The sequence below is a fragment of the Prionailurus bengalensis genome, chromosome E4 (assembly GCF_016509475.1).
Source record: "Prionailurus bengalensis isolate Pbe53 chromosome E4, Fcat_Pben_1.1_paternal_pri, whole genome shotgun sequence".
Lineage (NCBI taxonomy): Eukaryota > Metazoa > Chordata > Mammalia > Carnivora > Felidae > Prionailurus > Prionailurus bengalensis.
Window position 1 is genome coordinate 20,500,297 of NC_057360.1, and position 22,012 is coordinate 20,522,308.

Sequence of the window (22,012 nt, forward strand, 5' to 3'; positions counted from 1 at the left end):
ACAGAGCATGAACGGGGGAGGGTCAGAGAGAGAGGGAGACACAGAATCTGAAGCAGGCTCCAGGCTCCGAGCCGTCAGCCCAGAGCCCGACGCGGGGCTCGAACTCACAGACCGTGAGATCATGACCTGAGCCGAAGTCGGACGCTTAACCGGCTGAGCCACCCAGGTGCCCCTGCATATCTTGATTTGAAGTTGTGTAAACCAGAAGTAACTTTTTCATAGTCACTTAGTAATTTGTTTTTTTTTAAAGTCTGTATTAGAAAACAAAGAAATTAAAAGGTAAATCAAAATGAGAGAAAGAATCAGGCTCTCAGAGCTCCATTTCAGGTTATTATTGCTGGTATTATTTTATTATTTTATTTTATTAAGTTTATTTATTTATTTTGAGAGACAGCACACAAGCAGGGGAGGCGCAGAGACAGGGGGAGAGAGAGAGAATCCCAAGCAGGCTCCATGCTGTCAGCGCAGAGCCTGATGCGGAGCTCAATCCTACCAACGATGAGATCACGACCTGAGCCAAAATCAAGAATCCAACGCTTAACTGACTGAGCCACCCAAGTGTCTCTACATAATTTTTTTTTTTTTAATTTTTATCTATTCACCTTGAGAGGGGCAGGGGCAGAGACAGCACGAGTCGGGGAGGAGCAGAGAGAGGGAGACAAAATCCCAAGCAGGCTCCGCGCTGCCAGTGCAGAATTTGGTGCGGGGCTCGATCTCACGAAACCTCGAGATCATGACCTGAGCTGAAACCGAGAGTCGGACTCTCAACCGACGGAGCCCCCCAGGCGCCCCAGTTATTTCTTGACTTTTGCCTACCAAGCCAGCTTTAAACTCCTTTTGATAGTAAGCGGTTTTATGTAATCTGCCTTAAAACTTTCTTGCAGCATTCGGGTTTCTACCTGGAACAGACTGAACTACCTAAAGAATGGTGTGCTGAAGTCTGCCTTAAAATCCGCCATGGCCCATGACCCCATCTCCCCCGTGCTGTCTGAGCCTCACCTGGACGCCATGGACCAGCGGCTCCTGAGCGTCCTGGCCACCGTGAAGCAGTGCACTGACCAGTTTGGGGCGGACGCTGTGCTGGTGGAAGACAGGATGCCTCTTTCCCACTTGTAATTCGCCACACAAAATAAGTGAAACTACTTTTTACAAAGCTAGAGAAACAGCACAATCACTTCCAAATGGTATGCGATGGATTGGAAACGGCCGGCGGCAAGCTCTGGGTGACAGGGGACGGGGTGGCCTTGGATTCCTTTGGTGATTTCTGTAGGAGAAACTAAAGCAGAGACGACAGGTTGCAGACCCCAGGAGCCTTCCTGCCAGACCACCCGACCCCCTCGGCATCTGCGCACCCCCGCGGTGGGCCTCCTGCTTGGTCCGTCCTAACTCACGTGCCAAAGGGTGGATCGAGGTGTGGCGCCTGGATGGGTTAATGCTGGGGTTGGTTCTGGAGCGTGTAGTTCGAGTTCATCTTCTAATCCTTTCTCCACACCTGTGGATTTTCTGAGAACACTTTGTAATCTCTTGAGTCCTTTTGTAACCAGGACTAGTCCAGTTGGGAGTTTTCCTGCCTCCTGAGGAGTAGCAGCCAGTAAGACCTGGCGTTCTGTTGAGCCCAAATAGCATGCTCTCCTGGGAGGGATATGTTTTTAGGCTAGAATTAGTGGGAAAGACAAAGGCGGGAAAGACGCTCGGGCTCCTTCCTAAGTGATTGGGTGGTAGTGTTCTTCGGGATAGTTCAGAGGAGGGAAGAAGGGGCAGAACCAGAATCGGAGAAGCCCCCCTGGCAGGTGCGTAAACGCAGACGTGACTCGAACCTCAGCGAGACCCGCATTCCCACGGTGGTGTCCCAGTTAACCCGGAAGTTGTCCAAGTGTGATTCTCTCACGGAGACTTTCTTTTTCCCTTTTGCCCCAAGCAGGCACATCTTTTCTAAATTAACAAAGCGAATTGAGGTGATACCTTGAATAAGAGTGAAGTTGCCTGTGATCTCTGCCATCCTGATTTCTTTTCGGAAATGAATTTCCACCTCAGCCTTTAAGGCATTTGGTCACCGAAGCCTCTGTTCCCGAGAGAATGGCAGTGCTGTTTGTGCCTTTCTCATGAGAACGACCAGCTTGCTCCCGGAGCGGACGGTGCTCGTCCTGCTGGCGGCTGGACCTGTCCTGTGACTTGGGCCTTGCAGAAGATTGGGAACAAAAATTTTAAGCATTCTGAGCCTTAAAATTCAGGAGGTCACCAGGAAGGGCCTTAAGATTTTGATTTATATCAAGCCCTGACGTCCTCATTTCATTTCATCGGGCGTTCTGAACCGGTGGTGTGGGATCGTTTTCCCGTGTCCTCTCACTGCCCACGACCCGGGCTCAGTGCGGTCTGTGTTCCTGCAGAGCGACTCGGACCCGTAAGCAGTTGCAGTAAAGCACAGGGCCCCAGGGGGACAGGCTCGGTGCGCCCGCCCACTGGGGGACCCATCTCTCCTGCCTCTTGTCCGGGTGCCGGTCCAGCTTCTCACTTCTGTCAAGCAGAGACTAGTACTTAAAGCGTGTGGGTGAGCCGATTTAATGCCATCCATCGGAGACCGGTGTCAGGCAGCCACCCTTTCGAAAACAGCCTAGAATGTATGCCCTGATTTTCTCGCATTGAAAGGCCGCTAAGTAACCTGTCACCACTTAACAATAGCATGAGGTCAGGATGCTTTTGTGCTTTGTATGTACGTTTCGAGACATACAAGAATGGGTTGGGCTCCTTGAAAAAGGAATTTAAGAAGACAGGTATTCGCACAAAACACTGAAGTCGGGTCAACAAAAGGAGGCCTTAGATTCCGATTTTTAAGGCCATTTACACTGTGTATCAAGTGAAATTCACAGTTGAGCCTGAGAACACCTTGGGTAGTGCTGACCCAGAGTATCAGGGAGCTGGCCGGAGGCAGATGGCGGGAGGAGGCCGGCGCAGCCCGCGTGGGTGAATGTTAGTCGGACTAAATGACGGATCGGTGCTCCTGCAGACAGACACGTGGCACCGGGAGTGTGTCCCAGTGGGATGGGCGAGAATTGGTCTCGAACTGGGAACTTCATTCATAATGTTGAGGGTAGAAGATACTGCTAAGGAAAAAAGCAGGAGGGAGAGCTGCTTTGAAAATGTCACATCCTTTTTTTCAAAACATTGCAGAAATGTTTAATTTCATTCTCTTTTCTACTGTTTTAAACTTCATGATCTTAAGAGGTGTTCAGATCTATCGTGGTTGAAGTCATATGCTAATAGGGTGGTCGTGACAAGACTCTTAGAACAGATTCATGTTCTAATCAGGATTGGATTAAGCTAGGAAAGCATGTTTAGGCACATCTTGGAAAAACCAAGCATAGGCTTATAGCCCTAAAATTCAGAAAAACTAAATTCTCTTTGAAAATGGAGGTAGATATCTTTTTAAGTTCTGTGACCCTGTCCTCTTTGTGGTTTATTTAGCGCTATTATACTCCGACAAGTTGCTGGAAGTGTTCTCGGACAGCCCGAGGTTGAGCGTGCCTGGGGGAACGTGTAAAGGTAGACATGGGTACGTTTTAATACTGTCAGACAAGGAGAATCAGGACTGCCTGCCATTTCCTTACCTCCTCCCACTTCCTAAATACGTTTCTTCCAGAGTTTGGGAAAATATGGGTATGGAAGTTGCATTCTAAATTATTCTTTAATATGAGGTTACGTTGTGGGTTCGGATGTAAATAATTGTGCAAAACAAATTAATAGGACCTGATTTGCTCAGTTTTGTTCAATAATATATTAATAAGGCATTTCTCCCTGTTGCACTGAGGACTGATGTGTCAAATGAAATTTAAGGAGGAAATGGAAGAATCCAGGTACATCCATTGCATATTATTTTAGAAAAGATGAATCCTGTGTACGTGGCAATTTTCCAGTGTCACCTGAACAACGAATTCTCCCAAGGAAATTCATCTTTTCTTTTTCTTAAAAGAAAGGAAAAAAAAAAAAAAAGACTTCCGGCTTTCCCTTCCCATCCACCATATCCTTCAGCTTCCATTCTCAATGGTCCCTGTATTCTTGTTTGACCAGTGACAGGAAAACAGCATCTGTCAGGGAGCTGTCTGGTAAGAGTTACCTTATGAGCTGGAGCTTCAGGAAACATGAGTAAAGGCGTACGTATGTATATAATCGTAGATGTATTGTAGCAAGAAAAAAATGTATTTATTTTGACACAGGGAAGCACTGACTTATGTTGCTGAAGAACTTGAAGCTAGTGAAAGGTTCTCTTCTCAGTCTCTGAGAGTGGACCCCAAGTGACAAAGACCATTCACTGAGCAGGCGCCCGCTGAGCCGCTCCGCTGAGCCAGCCGTGGCTAGGCACACGAGTGAGCCACACAGACCTGACTTCGTGAAACCTATTGTCCGGGGAAGGCCAGGTTTTCTCCCTTCGATTCCTCAAGTCTGGGTTGCAAAGGCAGGGGCCGGGGACTCTACTGCCACAGGTTTCTAAGGAACCAAGGTGTTACAAGTACACAATGATTGCGGTGGGGGGGCGGGGAACTGGGAATAACTTACTGGGAAGCTAATTTATTTGCTTAAGAGGAGGTGTGGGAACCAGTACCCTCCGTTTTGATCTGCCAAGGATTTCCTCTCAGAGCTGTTGCACAAATAGAGGTGGGGCTTGGGAAGACACCAAACAAGACAGATATGCACCTAAATTTCTAATGTGTTCTATGGGTTTCAATTCTGAAGAAAAAATAAATAAAGATTTTATTAAGTATTGATGTAGCATCTTTTCCTCTGATTCCTTTTTTCCCCTTGTTTCAGGATACTTTCAGTGTTTTTCTGTTCCAGTTTCCTGTTTTGTTAGGGGACAGAAAAAAATTACATCTTCTACACCCACGTAAACTTCCGCGGGGCTGTTGCACGACATCCGACGAGTGAGACCTGTGCACTTCCTTACCAGTCTTCAAAAGGCCCATAGCAGGTTGTGACTCTACCAGAAGGTCCCATTAGATAATTCGTAGGTGCTATTTGTATACTTAGTATTTCAGTCCACTCTTGCAGCTTCTTTAGAAGTAAAGAATCACAAACCCTGAAGACTTGTCAGTATGGTACCATAGAGGCACGGAGAAGAGCCAGGGCCCCTGATTATTATTCTTAGGACACCCAGGTTTTTAACTTGGGAGATAGAAATCCAGCATCATAAACCTCAACTAGCTGAGGAGACGCTTTAAGGGTTTTTTTGCTTGCTTTGCCACAGTTTTGTGCCAGTTTTTGTCATGTGCATTTGGATAGCAGTGGGAGGCCCGGTCACTGACACCACCCCCGCACGTGATTCTCTTCCTGGTGAGATTCAGGCTTCGTTCTCAAGCGTGTCAGAAAGACTGGTATTAAAGCTTGAAAAAGACGACTGGGAGTAGGGAGGGTTTATTTGGTCTCTGGTAGACATCTGGGCTGTGGGTGACCCCTCAGAACTCACAGTCCCAACAGAAGAGAACTGAAGCACTCGAGCGTGTCGGGAACGATTGGAAATGAATTACAGGAGGAACGGGAGCGGGAACGAATCCCAGAGGGTCGGGGGCGCGGGGCGGGGGGTGAGAGGTAGGCAGAACCTACACTGCGGAAGCGGAGACAGATCCAGGCTAGCCGTGTGTGTACAACCCTGACCTCCAAAGTGCACAGCCTCCTGGGCCTGCACTGTTTTATCCCTTTCGGGGTTTCCTGTGGTTTTCATCAGGTGCACTCCGTCTCTGGAGAGGACACTCTGAGTCTGCTGTGTTGTCACGTGCTCTTCAGTATAGCCCTTAAACGGAGGAGCCACCGGTGCACAGGTGAGCTCTGAAACGATTTTATGGTTTCAGTGTTTGCTTTTTACGTGCAAGTTTAATTGGAGAGTTTTACTCAAAGATTGTCTCGGGACAGATTGTGTTCTGTCTCCAGCAGGGTCGGGAAGATGTCTATTGCAAAGCTTGGTCCCATTTCAGTGACCTCAGTAGAGGTGTTGAGTGCCCATTTTCTCTTAGACTTTGTTGAAATGCAGATTTGGGTTGAGTAGGTTTGAGTCTGTGTTTCTAACAGGCTCCTGGACGACACCAGTGCTTCTGGTCCCTGGACCACACTTGAGTTGCACAAGTAGGAGTTTGCTTACTACTTGTCGTGGCTGCCTGTAGTTTTCACAACAGCCTCTAGATGTCACCGGCAACTATGAGATCCCGTGCTCCTAGGCTGGCCCCCAAACCGCCTCCAAGCCCTGAGAAAAATGTCAGCAATTTATTTAAACTGGAAGCTTGTCTAAAAACTGGTGTTGGGATCCGTTGTTTCTACGTGGAACTGACAAAGGCGGGGGAAAAATGTTTACTTTTTAGGAAAAAAATGTCTCCTTGAAATTAAGATCTTTGTCCAGGAACTTTCCAGCTACCTGCTTTATTTACCACTAAATGCTAAACTTAAAACACTGCAGAAATTAGCAGTTAGTCCTACATGAAAGTTACAAGCAGAGACAGTTATTTTGTTTTAAAACCTGGGTTTTTTAAAAGAAACCAGTGTTAATATTAGTAATTTTGTCACCATAAATCCACTTACAAACATCACTAGTATAAATAAAATCATTCAAGCCTTCCCTATAAACCATCCACAGCTTCATCCAGGCTGGGGCATATGTAATAACAGTTAACATGTAGCTGAATGAGCTCACGAATGCTCACAGCTTCCCTGTCAAGCGACTTCTATTATGCCATTCTGTAGGTGGGGAAACTGAGGCACAGGGCAGCTAATACCCAAGCTCATACATCGAAAATGGGAGGGGCCATTCAGTTAATCCCTATACTGGGTTGCCATTCATGCCCATTTACTGAACGAGTTCACGTTTTCAATTTCCAAATAGTAAAGGTGTGTTCCTTCCACCAAAGGTTGGCTGAGCTTGACTGCACGAGGGGCAGTGCCGGTGTCCTGGCCCCGCTCTGCGGGAGGTTTGGGTTCAGTGTTGACCTCATGAGGCTAAGACATACAATATGCATACGCATAACCACTTTCCAGCTTAACCGTGGTGGTGTCCTAACAAAGGTGCTTCCCTGGTTTCTGCAGCTGTTCGAAAGGGCACATTTGGCCAGCTGTCGAGGAAGGAGAAGTGGCACTGAGTGTGATCTAAGAGACTGCCGCATTGTGAGACCCGGTGCTAGGACTCCCCTTACTGTCTGCAGAGCCCACCCTCAAAGCCAGTGAGCCTGGGCCATTAGCCAAGTCCCCGGATCTCTAGACCACACTGTCTTCCAAGGACAAGATGTCTCCCATTAGGCCAGTGGCTTCAGTCACTCCAGTGATTTTGGAAAACGCATCAAGCTCTTCCGAAATCTAACAAGCTTGTTGCATTCTCACGTCGTGGAAAAGGGGTCCCAAAGGAAAGGGGCCCTCAAGTCTTGCCAGTGGTGTCCGAGAAGCCGCTCGGTGCCACAAGCACTTGAAAGTTGCAAACGTAGCCAAGAGAGAGCCCACAGTCCTCAGCCTAACTTCCTTGTAATGAGACTTGCTCTTCCCCCGACCGGGAGTTTCCAAAAGCCAAGCATCTCCAGACTGCAGCCCTCCGGCTTCCTCTTGTTGTGGGTGTGCTCCCAGCTGTGGAAATCCGCCGTTCCTCGCGCCGTTTCACTTCCCCGGCGTCCCGGGGCCTGTCCCCGCTCAGCGGACCCGGCCGCCTCCAGCTCCCGATGAGAAGACTGCCGGGGCCTCCGTGCAGCCGGGGGCAGCGCACACGCGGGCGCCCTTCCTTGCCAGGCCTCGGAGGGGCCCCAGAGCTGCCGCCGGTACCAGCGGCGCTCTGAGACCGCGGGCTCCCCGGAACAGCGCGCGGCCGGAAGCGAGCCCCACGGTGGGCGGCGCCTGCAGGCGGCCTCGGGGTGGCCTGCGGGCGCCCGGCCTGGGCTTCGGTTCCCGCGCCGGCGCCAGTGCCCCGGACCGACGAGAGCCGGGCGAGGCCGGCGGCGGGAGGGCCATGCCTCGCCTCCGCCTGCTGCTGCCGCTGCTGCCGCTGCTGCTGCTGCTGCCGCCGCGTCCGGGCGCGAGCCACGCGGGCCCGCCGGACGGGGCGCAGGAGCCCCTCCCGGGCCTGCGGGAGCGGCTGAGGGAGGCCGCCGCCCTGTCCCGGCGCTACTGGGCGCTCCTGCGCTGCCGCGTGTGGCCCGAGGACTGCGATGGCGACGAGGAGGCTCGCGCGGGGCCCCTGGGTAAGAGGGGCCGCCGGGGCTCCGCGGGGTCGGACGAGCGCCGGCCTGGGAAGCTGGGCGCCGCCGGGGACCGAGCGGCCCGTCCCCCTGTCCCCGGCGCGGCCCCCTGATGCCCCCGGGAGGGCCTGGCTGCCCTGCCCACGCCTCCCGTCCCTGACCCCTCCAGACGGCTCACACTTCCTGGAGTCTGCCAGCCCGCCCTGGCTCATCCCGGGAGCTGCTCTTTCCCACCTCCGTCTTGGCTTTACGGAAAGCCCCCGGTCGGCCACAACCCCAGCACCTTCTCTCCTCGGCTGCCGACGGGGGCGGAGCTGGGCCTGGAGTCCTGGACCTGTGTTCTCCGTCCGGCTCCGGCCCTGACAAGTCGTGGGGCAGGGCTGTCACTTCACTGCCCTGGACGAGATGGCTTCTGAGGCCCCTTGCAGTCTATGTAGATCCTTCTGGGTCCTGTAATACGATTGTAATGGCAATCCTGCAGTGTAGCCCTAAACAGCTTTCATTTAAATCAAAAGATTTCTAAATCCCAGTGAGTGGCTTTCAGTTTGTTTTTGCTCGTGCTGGGTGTATTCAAGTTGACATTTGGCAAAGGAATTGAGAGGCCCTTGGGGTTCACATGATTTCAGATCTTGAAGCAAACAGGAGGAATGATGATCAGCAGCTACTGCTTGACTCCTTCCGAGACTGCCAGCTCCTTGTGGGCAGGTCTGGCACCCAGTGCTTAAGGCATATCTGTTGAGTGAACTGAGCCTTTGCTGGAGCGGTGTCCCCGCTGGGTGGTAATTGGGTGGATGGGGTGCCCCCTCCGGCCCATGCCCTGAAAAGGGGCAAGGAAGGCCCATGGAGGAGTGAGGGGTAGCTCCGGAGCGGGGACAGAGGACCGGAAGGACTGCTCTGCTTGGTTGCAGGGAGGCAGTGTCCGCCTTCCCCAAGCCGTAGGCCCCGTGCCCGTCTCACAGGCCCCCCTTTCCAGGCTGGAGCCTTCCCCTGCTGGGCCGGCAGTACCTGGACATCCTGACCTCCTGGTACTGCAGCTTCCAGGACTGCTGCCGCAGCGGTGACTGCAGGATCTCCAACAACCTCACAGGTCGGACCTCGCGGGGGCCGAAGGGGCTCGGATCTGTGGGGAGGAGAGGCGATTGAGGGGGGAGTGGCTAGGGCACAGGGTACCTTTCGTCATCCTGCCTGTGGCGGACAGCACACCCTCCCTGTCTCCACCCTGACTCCCGGGAGCCCCTGTCCCCAAACCCTGTAACCTCATGGCTGGAAGGAACTAAGGCCTAGCAGAGGACTTTGAACACACTCCCTGCCCTCAACAGGTGTTTGCTGAATTGAATTTATTCATTTGAGGGTGTCTCCATAAAGTATTCAGGAGGGGAGGTCCTGAAATTTCTGGGCGGAAGCAGCCTCATGGGCCTAGGGGCTGGGTTCCCTCCTCCGGACAGGACTCTGCCAACCATTCTGGGGTGTCTTCAGGGCCTTCAGAAAGGGTGATTCCTTCTCTCCCTAAATTCAATCTTGATTTCTCCAGCTCTTCAGAAAATAGCCCTTGAGCTCGTTCTCCCACCTCCTGCAGAAAATCAGCAGTTAATGTTGGTGCTCTTGGCCAGAGTTCAGCACAAGTGGGGGGACGCAGGGGGGGGATTTATAAATTTAGTTAATTTCAGCTGCTCACAAACGTTAAATGCAATTCAACTAACAGTCTATAAATCAAACTAAAATTACAGGGACGCCTGGGTGGCTCACCTTCCACTTTCCTCACCCGAAGTACGTTGAGTGTCTGACTTTGGCTCAGGTCATGATCTGACCGTGAGTTCGAGCCCCGATTCGGGCTTGCCTTTGTCAGTGCAGAGTTCTCTTGGATCCGCCGCCCCCCTCTGTCTCTGCCCCTCCTCTGCTGGCGTGCGCATGCTCTCTCCCTACCTCTCTGAACATTAAACAAACAAAGGGATCCAAGATACACATCCATAAAATATCATGCTAGTAAAGTGTTTGTAACAGAAAATAGCCCTTGAATCCCTTCGGGTGCAAGATCTTCATGGTGGTTTCTTATTTTGAGGCCAAGAAGTCTGGATAGGTGATCCCCGCTTAGAGATGTTCAGAGGCTCAGCCTCCCAGGGACTGTGCCCACGTGCACCTGACCATGACTCCCTCTGTCCTGCCCCCAGGCCTGGCATCGGACCTGAGTGTACGACTGCACGGCCAGCATCTGGCCCGGGAGCTGGTCCTGACAGCCGTGAGGGGCTACTTAGAGCCGCCGCAGCCACACAAGGCCCTGGCTCTGTCGTTCCACGGCTGGTCTGGCACAGGCAAGAACTTCGTGGCGCGGCTGCTGGCGGAGAACCTCTACCGGGATGGGCTGAGGAGCGACTGTGTCAAGGTGTTCATCGCCACCTTCCACTTTCCTCACCCGAAGTACGTGGACCTGTACCAGGTGAGGCTGGGCAGTGCTAGGGCTAGCTTCGCCAGCCGGGCAGAGGCCGGAAAGAGGCTCAGACAGCCCGAGTGGCCGGCCTCCGTGGGGGGAGGGAGGCCCTGAAGCCAGCCATCCCCTGCCGGGAAGTGGGCCTCGGAGAAGCCCAGGTGTGGGAGCAGGTGGCCGCCGTGACAGAAGCTGTAAGCCACAAAGACATCCCCCCACACACAGGTGAAGTCCTGGACACGTGGAAGGAAGGCTTCTGTCCCAAACACCACCTGTCTCGAGCTGTCTCATCAGCCAGACGCTAAGCTTGAACAGAGAACCCATGTGTTAATTGTTCTAGAAATAGTGGCAATGTAGGAAACGTGCAGCAGAGAAAAAGCAAAAGCTTTATCATAATCTCCACACCCGGACGCAACCACGGCATTTTGGTGTACTTTCTTGTAGCCTTTCCTCTGTACTGTTTTATGTCATTGTGATTAATATTGGAAAGGAAGTTGCAGATACTGTTTTTTTTTTTTTAAAGAGGCACATCACATAAGATTTTCCACATCTTCTTCAAATCGCTCATCACACACCAATAAGCAGATGGACAAAAATTGTCCGTGCCGTTCTGCTGATTTGGGTTTCTTCATTCAGACACGTAGGATTTCAGATAAGCCAGACGATGACCCAAACCGCATTGCAGCACGACAGAGATTACTAATTACTACATCTCTTTCGGCTTTTAGTTGCTATATTTGCAGTGTGTTAACCTGGGAAGATGATGTAAGCCTCTGCAGACAGAAATTGCCTGAGTCACCTGGCAGCTTCAGCTCAGTCCTGGAGGGCAGAGGTGGCGTGACGTGTCCCAAGGGCTGGCGACTGGCGGCCAGGTCTTCCCAGAAAGAGCAGAACTGCTGTGGATCTGTTTTCCGCTGTGAAAACTGACATGTGCACGCTCGCTCTCACACCATGCACACCACACACACACACACACACACACACACACACAGTGACAGGGGCCTGAAGGCAGAATCCAGGGATGTTACAGGTGGACACTGAGTGTGGGCTCTGCTGACACTCACCCCGGGCAGGAGCCGGCCCTGCTCTCCTGGTGAGCCCTGCAGGGCGGCTCCTCTGAGAGGTCAGCCTCGCCTGAGGACCAGTGAGCACTTGCTCCTGGGAGTTCAAGACCGGCGGCTGTGGCCAACACTGGGCACTTGAGCCTGCTCTGCCCATCTCTCCTATGGTAGAGCCTGCCTCCCACCCCTAGGGAGGGTGCCTGGACGTGCTGGGACGGGACCTCGTCCTGGAGCACAAGGAGCAGGACTAGGGCTGGGGCCTGGTTCCTCTTCACAAACCGTGGGTGCATGAGAATCACCTGGGAAGCTCCTTAGAGGTGTAGGCCCTCGCCCCGCCCCCGGAGGTTTGGATTGGTAGGCCTGGGATGGAAGCCGGTGATGGTGATGCGTTGCAGATGGGCTCCCTGGGGCCCTGGGGCCCTGGCGGCTGCAGGGTGGGGATGTGCTTTCCCGGCTCCCCAGCTCCCAGCAGCTCCCCGTATTCCGTGCAGGAGCAGCTAACAAGTCAGATCAGGAAGACACAGGAGCGCTGCCCCCAGACCCTGTTCATTTTCGACGAGGCCGAGAAGCTGCATCCAGGACTGCTGGAGGCCCTCCGGTCACACCTGGAAGCCCAGGCCCCCGAGAACCACAGGGTCGAGTCCCCGAGAACCGTCTTTCTCTTTCTCAGGTGAGGTGTGAGCAACAAGGGCAGGAGGGCTGGGTAAGGGCAGGGAGAGCGCTCGGCCCCGGGCTGCGCCTGCCAGGCTCCTCGAGTGGCTGGCGGGAGCGGCTTCCACGCTCTCCGAGGCTGCAGACCCTTTTCCCGCAAAGGGAAACCACACACCCCAGTGGAGAAAACAGAAGCCCAGCCTCTTGGGTGGGGGCAGGGGTGGGGAGCCCTCCATCTCCAGGGTCCTGCCCTGATCCTACCGCTGAGGAGGGATTCTGCCTCCCACCCTGACCCCCACCGCCGGCGCCGGCCACCCTTCGCTCATCTGTCCTCTCCCATGGCCGTGTTAGGGTGGGGAGGCTCCCCTCCGACCCCCCGGTTAGTACATGGCCTCCTCAGGGAGGGACCACTCACAGGGGATCCCCTCTTAGAAGGGCATTTTGGGGATTTGGTTTTCTTGACGTATAATTGACACAGAGCATTAGTTTCAGGTGCTCAGTGGGATTCGCTATTTGTATATATCCGTATTGCAAAATGGTTGCAATTAGTTAACACCCGTCACCATGCGCAATTACACTTTTTCCTGATGAGAACTTTCAAGATCTAACGTCAACACCTATCAGATATGCAGTGCAGCATTGTTAACTAATTGCCCCTGACCTCTGGCAACCACCCATCTGTTCTTGGTATTTGTGAGCTTGGTTTGTTGTTGTTCTTGTTGTTTTAAGATTCCACACGTGAGTGGGATCATACGGTATTTGTCTTTCTGTGACTTATTTCATTTAGCATGATGCCCTCAAGGTCCATCCATGTTGTTGCAAACGGCAAGATTTCATTAGGAAATTTATGGAGTTTTATGAATAATACTCCATTGTGTGTGGGGCGGAGCACATTTTTGTCATCCATCCATTGATGGACACTTAAGTTGTTTCCATATTTTGGCTGTTGTAAATAATGCTGCAGTGAACGTGGGGGCATGTATATCTTTTTGAATATTTTAATTATCTTTGGATAAATACTCAGAAGTGTAATTGCTGGATCATATGGTAATTCTACCTGTAGCTTTTTGAAGAGTCTCGTGTTTACTGGTAGCGTCTGCATCAATTTACATTCCCACCAACAGTGCACAAGGCTTCCCTTTTCTCCACATCCTCAGTAACACTTGTTATTGCCTGTCTTTTTGGTTATAGCCATTCTAACAGATGTGAAGTGACATCTCATTGTGGTTTTGATTTGCATTCTCATGATGATGAGTGATCATTCACCTTTTCATGTACCTGTTGGCTGTCTGTATATCTTCTTTTGAAAGATGTCTTTTCAGATCTTCTGCCCATTTTTAATCAGATTATTTTTGCTGTTGTATGAGCTTTTTTTTTTAATTTTTTTAATGTTTTTGTTTTTGAGACAGAAAGCATGAGCAGGGGAAGGGCCAAGAGATGGAGAGACACAGAATCTGAAGCAGGCTTCATGCTCTGAGCTGTCAGCACAGAGCCCAACACGGGGCTTGAACTCACAAACCACGAGATCATGACCTGAGCCGAGGTCAGACATTTAACCGACTGAGCCACCCAGGCGCCCCTTTAATGTTTACTTTTTGAGAGAGAGGAAGAGAGAGAGAATCCCAACAAGGCTCTGTGATGATAGTGTAGAGCCTGATATGGGGCTTGATCTTAAGAACCATGAGATCTTAAGAACCATAACCTGAGCCAAAATCAAGAGTTGGACACTTAATTGACTGAGCCATCCAGGGACTCCTGTATGAGCTTTTTGTATTTTTTGGATATTAACCCTTATCAGATATATAACTTTACAATGCTTTATCCCATTCAGTAGGTTGCTGCTTCATTTTGTTGGTTTCCTTTGCTGTGCAGAATTTTTTAGTTTGATGTAGTCCCACTTATTTTTGCTTTTGGTGTCCTATCCAAAAAAATCATTGCCAAGACTGACGTTCGAGAGCTTTTCTAAGAGTTTGATGGTTTCAGGTCTCACGCTGCATCTAATCCATTCTGAGTTAATTTTTGGCTATGGTGCAAGACAGTTATCCATTCTTCATTCTTTTGTATGTTATGTTCAGTTTTCCCAATACCATTTATTGAAGAGACTGTTCTTTCCCCGTTGTATATTCTTGCCTCCTTTGTCATAAATTAATTAACCATATATGTATGGGCTTATTTCTGGGCTCTTTTGTTCCACTGATTTATGTGTCTGTTTTTATGCCAATACCATGCTGTTTTGATTATGGCCTTGTAATATAGCTTGGAATATAATTCACACACTGCGAGTCCCTTCTTAAAAGAGCATTATGTTTTCAAATCAGCACATTTGTTGACAATTAGGTACAAACTACCTTTGAAAATTCCCAAGGTAGACCCAGGTGGAGGGTGGTTTCCCACTAAGTCCAATATGGCTAGCTCTTTCTCCAGCCTTGGAAGCTCTGGTTCTTCTGTAATCACGAGGGGAAGTCGCTGGCTTGAAATTCAGGGTATGATGTGTTGAATGAAAAGCTCACACTTTCACACCTGGTTGAGATTTGCAGCGAGGCCATGCAGGACTCTTGACCATTATACTGCACTTCCTGTTTGGTTTGCCCGTATGCTCTGGAAATGGCTTTGTAAGAAAAATTGAGAAATCAGCTTGTTCAATCCTATCTTTTTATGGTGGCTCCAGCTGGGAAAGTCCTGCCCAAGGTCTGTTAGAAGTCAGGTTTGGGTCCCTGCTGGCCCAACCCGAAATGCTTCACAAGCAGCCAATACAAGGCACAAGGTACTTCTCACCCTCAGCAGGCCAGTACATGCTTGCTAGGGGATTTTCTTCAGTTTTGGGTGCACCCTGTGAAGGTGGAGAAATAGTCTGGTTTTTCATCCTGCTTGGAGCATGTCAGGGAGCAAGGCGTGGAAGGCAGCTCTTGTTTCATTGTGGACCCGCAAGGCAAGATGGAACCAGTTGCAACTGCCGCCAGGTTGGGATTTCGGTGGTTGATGGCAAGTCCTTCCTTCCTGGTCTATAATTCAGGCTTATGGGACACTGCAGTGCCCTGGGAAGAAACGCAGCCGGGGGTGGGTGCTCCCAAGGTGATTTTAAAAGAAAAGCAGAGAGAAAAGCGGACGTTTTTCTGACCTGAGCCGCAGTGCCAGGGCACTGACTTTCCCACTCAGTTCTCTGCCTGGACAACCCTCCCCAGTGCTAGGATTTCCTCATACGACCCAAGTGACCTTGCAGTCTCTAGGCAAACATTTGTCTTCATAGTATTTTGGTCATTGACCTACCAGCGGTGCCCCAGTCCCCTCTAGCCCTGCCCTTTCCCTAGTGACCTGACCTTTACGCACCATCTGAGGCCATGCGGTCACCAGTCAATGGATGTAATGCTGGGGTGGCAGCGGGGCCTGGGGAGAGAGCCACCGGGGGAAAAGCCCCATGTGGGCCCCCACTTGCTGGGGGATGGAGAGGCCATGCCGGCCATCAAGGAACCCTCTGGGGAGGAGGGCGCACACCTGGGACAAGGGTCTCCAGCTCTAGCGGTTCTGGTGCCGGCCTGTGTCCCACCTGGGAGAGTCATTGGTCCTTGACAGGCCTGGGCGTTCACCACCCGGAGCCCTCAGGTCAGCCAGGCTGGCAGCGCAGCTCAGTGCCGTCCCCACTCCTGCCCCTGGGGGTCCAGAAAGCAGCCCTTCTGCACCCTGAAGGCTTTCAGGCACAGATCTTCCTCAGCCTGCGATGGGACTATGTCCCAATAAGCTCGTGGTAAATTGAAAACACGTTTGACACACCTGACCCGCCGGACACGGTGGCTTAGCCCAGCCTACGCCAAATGTGCTCGCAACACGCGCATTAGCCTACAGTGGGGAAAACCGTCGAAGGTGAGGCCCATGTGGCAACGAATCGTTGACCAGCTCGTGTTGTTGATGCATACTGTACTGACAGAAACAGCGTGGTTGTGTGGGTGCAGAATGGCAGTGAGGGTATCGGTCGTTGGCCCTTGTGATCACGTGGCTGGCTGGGAGCTGTGGCTGCTGCCCAGCATCCCAGCTAAGGATCGTACCGTGTGTCGCTAGCCCAGGGAAAGAGCAAAACTCAAAGTAAGATTTCTGAATGCTTGCTGCATCCGCACCATTGTAAAGTCGAAAAGTTGGAAGTCAGGGACCCTCTGTGTTCCAGGGATGGGTCGGGACAGCATGGGAGTCTCTGGAGTTGACTTCTATAGTGGCCTCACCGGTGTGCTGAGGGCTCTTGGGTTTGGCAGAAAGGCACAGCTGATTCAAACTGCTGGTGGGGACTAGTTACACTGTTTGAGGCCAGCAGCTGAATCCTGAAAAAACTCCTCAGCCTGCTGTTTGAAGCAAGGCGCCAGTGGCTTTGCAGGCTGCCCTATGGTGGCATCGGACGGCAGCAGGGAGGCGGCGGGAGCGGTGGCGGGGTGTCCTGGGTGGTAGGCTGGAGTCGGGCTGATGATTCTCACTCGCTTCTACCAAGTGGAGCTCGTGCCTTGAGTGGGGTCATGGCGCTCTAATGGGAGCTCTTGGCCTCTTCTCGGTGATGCTGTGAGGTGAAAGGGGAGTGAACGTCTGTTCTGTTCTCTTTGGGCTGTTGTCAGGGAAAGAACAGAAAGGGCTTTTTGAAGAATTAAAAGAATGTGAATTTTTCACGGAATCAAGGGCCTTGTACCAACCCAGTGCACAGAAGATGCTTGTAGAAATGTGTATTTGTTGACTGTTGAATCTAGGGTGACCTAAGGAGGCAATCTTAAATTGGTCCAATTCTCTTATTTCACAAGTGAGGAAACTAAGGCTCTGAGAGATTAATAATTGTTTATATCTATTTTTTTAGTATAAAAATTTTTCTTTAATGTTTATTTTTGAGAGAGAGCGCAAGTAGGGGAAGGGCAGAGAGAGAGAAGGAGACACAAAATCTGAAGCAGGGTCCAGGCTTCGAGGTGTCAGCACAGAACCCAACGCAGGGCTTGAACCCATGAACCACAGGATCATGACCTGAGCTGAAGTCGGCCGCTCAACTGACTAAGCCACCCAGGTGCCCCTATCTCTCGTCTTTAAGAAAGACCTATTAGCAATTAGGTTTGGTGGAATGGTCTGGAGGGGCCTTAGAGCTGGTACGAGGGCCTGTTGTCCTGCCCCTGAGCCAGCTGAGAGGACTGGCCCACTGGTGGCCTGGGAGGAGGTGGAAGAGACCTGGAGCGAGCCAGGAAGGCAGCATCTCTCTAATGGTGCAATCCTGGTGCCAGAGTGGGTCCTGAGGAGCTGAAGCCTAGAGGAGAACATGGTGCATAGAGAAGGGGCCCATGTCACGTCTTGGTGGGTGACAGAAAAGCCTGTTACACAGAGGAAGACAACACTGGCTATGGGACAAGAGAAATTCAGAAGGTAGATGGGAACAGTGTAGACAGATGTGCACAGACGTCCATGTATTTAATACACCTTTATTGAGCACCTGGTATTTCCATGCTCCAGGGGCTCCATGAGTAAATCCCACTCCTGTCCCCAGTACCTGCCCTCCAGCCTGTGCACGTGTAAACCTGCCTTCGCCTCACATGGGGAGTGCAGGATGGGGCAATCCCTTGGCAGGGAACTTGCCTTGGCTGATGCAGTCGTGATCACTTGCCTGTGTAGACGACCTGCCTGGCAGGCCTTCCTCCAGCTGGAGGGTGTGGGGCGGCAGCTTCCCTACATGAAGGGGTCAGGGGAAGTCTGGCTGTGTCTGACCTTGAGCAAGGGGTGGGGACCACCCTTGTCCCTGCCGGACCCTCCACTGCTGGGAAAAGCTGGCTGTGGGGCACACTGAGCCCTCTGAGGAAGGAGGCACTGGGCTGTCCTGGCCTACCCATGGGTGGAGGCAGGCAGGGAGAGAAGCACGCAGCTCCTCCTCTGTCGCAGAGCCTCACATGGAGCCTGGCACAGGAGCCACACTCAAATGCAAAACAAAGGGGTTAATATGGCTGCGAGCGAGAGGGGTAGAGCCACTCCCTCCCTCTGCTAGGCCTGAGCAATAAGCAGGGGCAGAGCTTGGGTTAAGGAGCTGTTGGAAGGCCTGGGAAGCTGCGGCCTAGCAAAGGGAGAGTGTGTGGGGAGGGAAGTAGGCACGGGGCTGGGGGGATCGGAGAAAGTGCTCCCAGCTCCCCTGGCAGTGGTGCTCATATCCTCTCCTCTTCCTCCCTTCCTCATCTCTCTAACCCAGTCTGCTTCAGACCCATAATTCAGTTGCCTGGTGATATCCCAACCCCTGGAGAGATCAAGGGTGAATATAAAACACTCGTGGGTGTAGAACCAGGCTTTTGTCGCCACCCTTCTCCCACGTTCACTCCACTTGTCAGCAGCTGGGGGGGTTGCAGATAGCAAGCAGCTCTCGGCAAATGCTCGTGTTCTTCGATGGCCTCCTTTCCCTCACATCCGTCAGTCACAGGGTCTTGACAGCTGGGTCTCCTAAACTAATTCTTAAACCCTTCTACTGCAAACTGCTCCCTGACCTTTCTGCGACCATCCCGTGTGTCTTCAATCCGACCTCCGTGGCCCTAGAATGATCTTATTAGGAAGGAAAGCAAATCAGGTCACTGCACCACCCTACACTCCCAAGCGCAAACCCCTTAGTGGTTCTCCTCCGCCGATGAGCGCGGTTCCGTGTGTGTGGCAGACGCCTCCTCACGCGAGCCTCCACCTACCCTCATGCCTCTGCTTCTCTGGAACCTGAAGCCCGCAAGCCCTCTGGTCCACACCTGGACACACACCTTCCCGTCTGGTCTGCTTGGGCTCAGAAGCCTCATGCTCCCTCTTAAGTGTTAGGTGCACCTCCCTCAGCACTTGCGCCGCAGTCCCGGCATCATACACGCCTCTCCTGCCTCACAGAGGTCAAGGGAAGGACCACATCACACAATCGCTTTGCTCCCTGCGCCTAGCACAGCCTCAGGGAGCGTGTGTCAAAGGGAGCAAGACAGGGAGGGTCCTCTGTTTAGACTTTGGGTTGTGACAAGATCCCTTGGAGGGGGAGACACTCCTTGACCTCCAGTCACCAGTCCCGTAGGTTTCAGTGATCAAGTTCTCCATTTGGAAGATAAATATAAAAATATTAGTATTTGTTAACAAGTCCTTGTTTCTTCCAGTAACCTTGGAGGCAGTGTCATTAATGAGGCTGTCCTGAATCTGCTTATGGCCGGGTGGTCCCGGGAAGACATTAAGCTGGACCACTTGGTGCCCCAGCTCGAGGCCGAGATTGCCAAGTCCACAGGTAACGGGCCCCCAGCCTCACACAAGCTGTATGTGTGGGAATGTGGGCTTCTGAGGTTGACAAGGCACAGAGGACACACTGTAATCATCTCATTGTCAACTCCAAGTAGGCACGAGAGGGCCTAAGAAAGCCCAGCTCCTTTTCTGAAAATGCCGTGAGGGAGAGTAATTGCCCCCCAGCCCTGGGAATCCAGGCGGTGGTAGAAGCCTGTGGACCCTGAGCAAGAGTCTGTGAGCTCAGTGGTTCATGCTTCCAGCCACCTTCTGCTTTCTGCTGTCAGATGAAACTATAAACCTGCAGTCCTAGCCCCAGGGCCCCCCTTCACCTGGGACACACTTTCCCTAAAAGAAGACGCAGCTGTGTAGATCTGGACACAGGCTTTAGGGTTGGGGACACCTTAAAACTCCAGTTGGGGTCACCCCCAGGTAGACGCCATGTAACTCTGGTCTTGATTTCAGACAGTGGCTTTGGCCAGAGCCGTCTTGTCAAAGAAAACCTGATTGACTTCTTCGTCCCCTTCCTGCCGCTGGAGTATCGCCACGTGAGGCTGTGTGCACGCGACGCCTTCCTGAGCCAGGAGCTCCCGTACACAGAAGAGACACTGGACCAAATTGCCAAGATGATGGTGTACGTCCCCAAGGAGGAGCAACTCTTCTCTTCTCAGGGCTGCAAATCTATTTCCCAGAGAATTAACTATTTCCTGCCTTGACTGCAAGAGGAAGACTTCCTGAAGCCGCCTGCCCTCCTCTAACAGGGCCCATCGGGGCAGGCTGGCCTCCCGCGGTCACTCACCCACACAAGGTGTGGGAAGAAGGCGGGCCTCAAATCAGAAGCGGAGCCAGTTCTTTCAGTCACTTGGTGCCTTAAAAAGCCACATTCTGAAACGTGGGCCAGGTGGTCGGAGAAAGCCACATGGAAGATACATCTCAGCTCTTGCTTGCAGACGCCTGTGACTGTGGGACCCTTGGTGACAGGGAATGGAACAATGGAGCTGCTCAGGTTTATGGGACGGGTGGCTTAGTTTTCAAGTTGTTCCCCAAGGGAAGCTGGGTAGCTTCTGTGAGCAGATGAGCAAAAAGCCTCAGGCTAAAGGAAAAAGTACACAGAAGAATTATATACGTATATATAGATACATATATGTATATATAAATCATGTCAGCATAGGTTATGACTAATTCTCTTGTAAATCTAAAAGAAAAATTTAAGTTAGGGGCTTTGACATGCCTGTGTCATATATATAAAAATTAAAATTCTGTATTTTTCTAGAACCCTCAGCCTGCTTTCTTACTGAGACCTAGTAATCATGCTCACCCAGCAACATTCCCAAAGCCGGGTCCTACTGATAGAGACGTGCTGGTGCTCACGGAGCTGACAGGGCGACTGCCTGGTCAGCTGAACCGGGTTACTTCAGCCTCTTACTGAAGACGCTTTCACAGCGTCTTGCTCTTGTGTATGAAAACGTCACTCCCAGGCTCCCAGCTGTAAAAAGAAAAAGTCTTTTTTGAGGTTTGAATGGCCACGTATAAACGCATACACTGTGCCTCTAGACACCCAGGGGCTGTGAGTTATGGGTCTCTTCCCTTCTCTTGGTTCCTTTGCTTTTCTGGAATCGCACACGGGTCTTTGCTCTTACATTTGTCATCACCTCAAGTAGCCCCTTATTTAAAGCCCTCTGCAACCGTCTTACCTTCAGCCCTGGAAAAACAGAAGGCTTCTGTCTCTCTCCCCTTTAACACTTTACTGCACTCATTTGCTCAAGGCTCGGGAGTACCCAGCCTGAGCCACATCACAATCTCAGTACTCAAATACGCGACTAAAGCCACTTTTTTTCACCACCTATGGGCCCGCAGTGATCTGGACCTCACTGCACAATAAAATGGGGCGGGGGGGGGGGGTCAGTTTTCGCTCCTGGCTCACTGGCTCAGTCTGGAACCTCGGGAGGAAGATGCAGGCGACCTGATGACTTGGCAGCTCAGCTCTACACTTTACAAGCCATACTCTCCAGGTTCTGGAGCCACAGAACGGATCACACTAGCCACACGTGGTGTTGTAGATACAGGCTCTGACCCTCTTCTACCTCCGGGACCACGACAGGTGGCAGAACGCGGTGGTTCTGAGCACTTCTCTGGAGCCACTGGCCGGGCCAGAGTGCGGCAGCTCAGCCACTCACCACCTTGAGACCACACAAAGCTGAGAACTGCAGTCAGACTTTGGCTTCTACTTGTGTAAAAACGAGCATAACCGGACTTACCTCACAGGGTTGCTGTCAGGATAAAACGAGTTAATCTTTATAAAGTGCTCAGGACACAGTGCTTTGCTGTTTAAGAATGATAAAGTAAAATCTAATAAACCACCATCAGCCGGCATCACACTCCAAGCCACGGCGGGGCCTTTCCCTGGTCCTAGTCCTAGTTTTAGGAAACTAACGTCTGAGAAGAGCCCACGATGCCCT

General features: G+C 51.9%; 2 protein-coding genes across 8 annotated transcripts in view; both read left to right on the forward strand.

The window, feature by feature from the left end:
- Nucleotides 1-2,775, forward strand: part of FAM20B (FAM20B glycosaminoglycan xylosylkinase) — a 42,319-nt gene extending 39,544 nt beyond the window's left edge. For all 7 annotated transcript variants that reach the window (XM_043567605.1, XM_043567602.1, XM_043567601.1 and 4 more), the window contains one exon: nt 885-2,775. In XM_043567605.1, the coding sequence (XP_043423540.1) occupies nt 885-1,116 (232 nt within the window). In that variant the 3' untranslated portion in view covers nt 1,117-2,775. The remainder of the gene's footprint in view (nt 1-884) is intronic.
- Nucleotides 1,182-20,828, forward strand: TOR3A (torsin family 3 member A). The gene is made up of 10 exons (XM_043568047.1): nt 1,182-1,257; nt 2,035-2,167; nt 5,452-5,573; nt 5,655-5,810; nt 7,524-8,198; nt 9,169-9,282; nt 10,364-10,629; nt 12,170-12,348; nt 19,436-19,560; nt 20,019-20,828. The coding sequence occupies exons 1-10, from the start codon at nt 1,182-1,184 to the stop codon at nt 20,267-20,269; spliced, it is 2,097 nt and encodes a 698-aa protein (XP_043423982.1). The 3' UTR covers nt 20,270-20,828.
- Nucleotides 20,829-22,012: the final 1,184 nt, after the last annotated feature.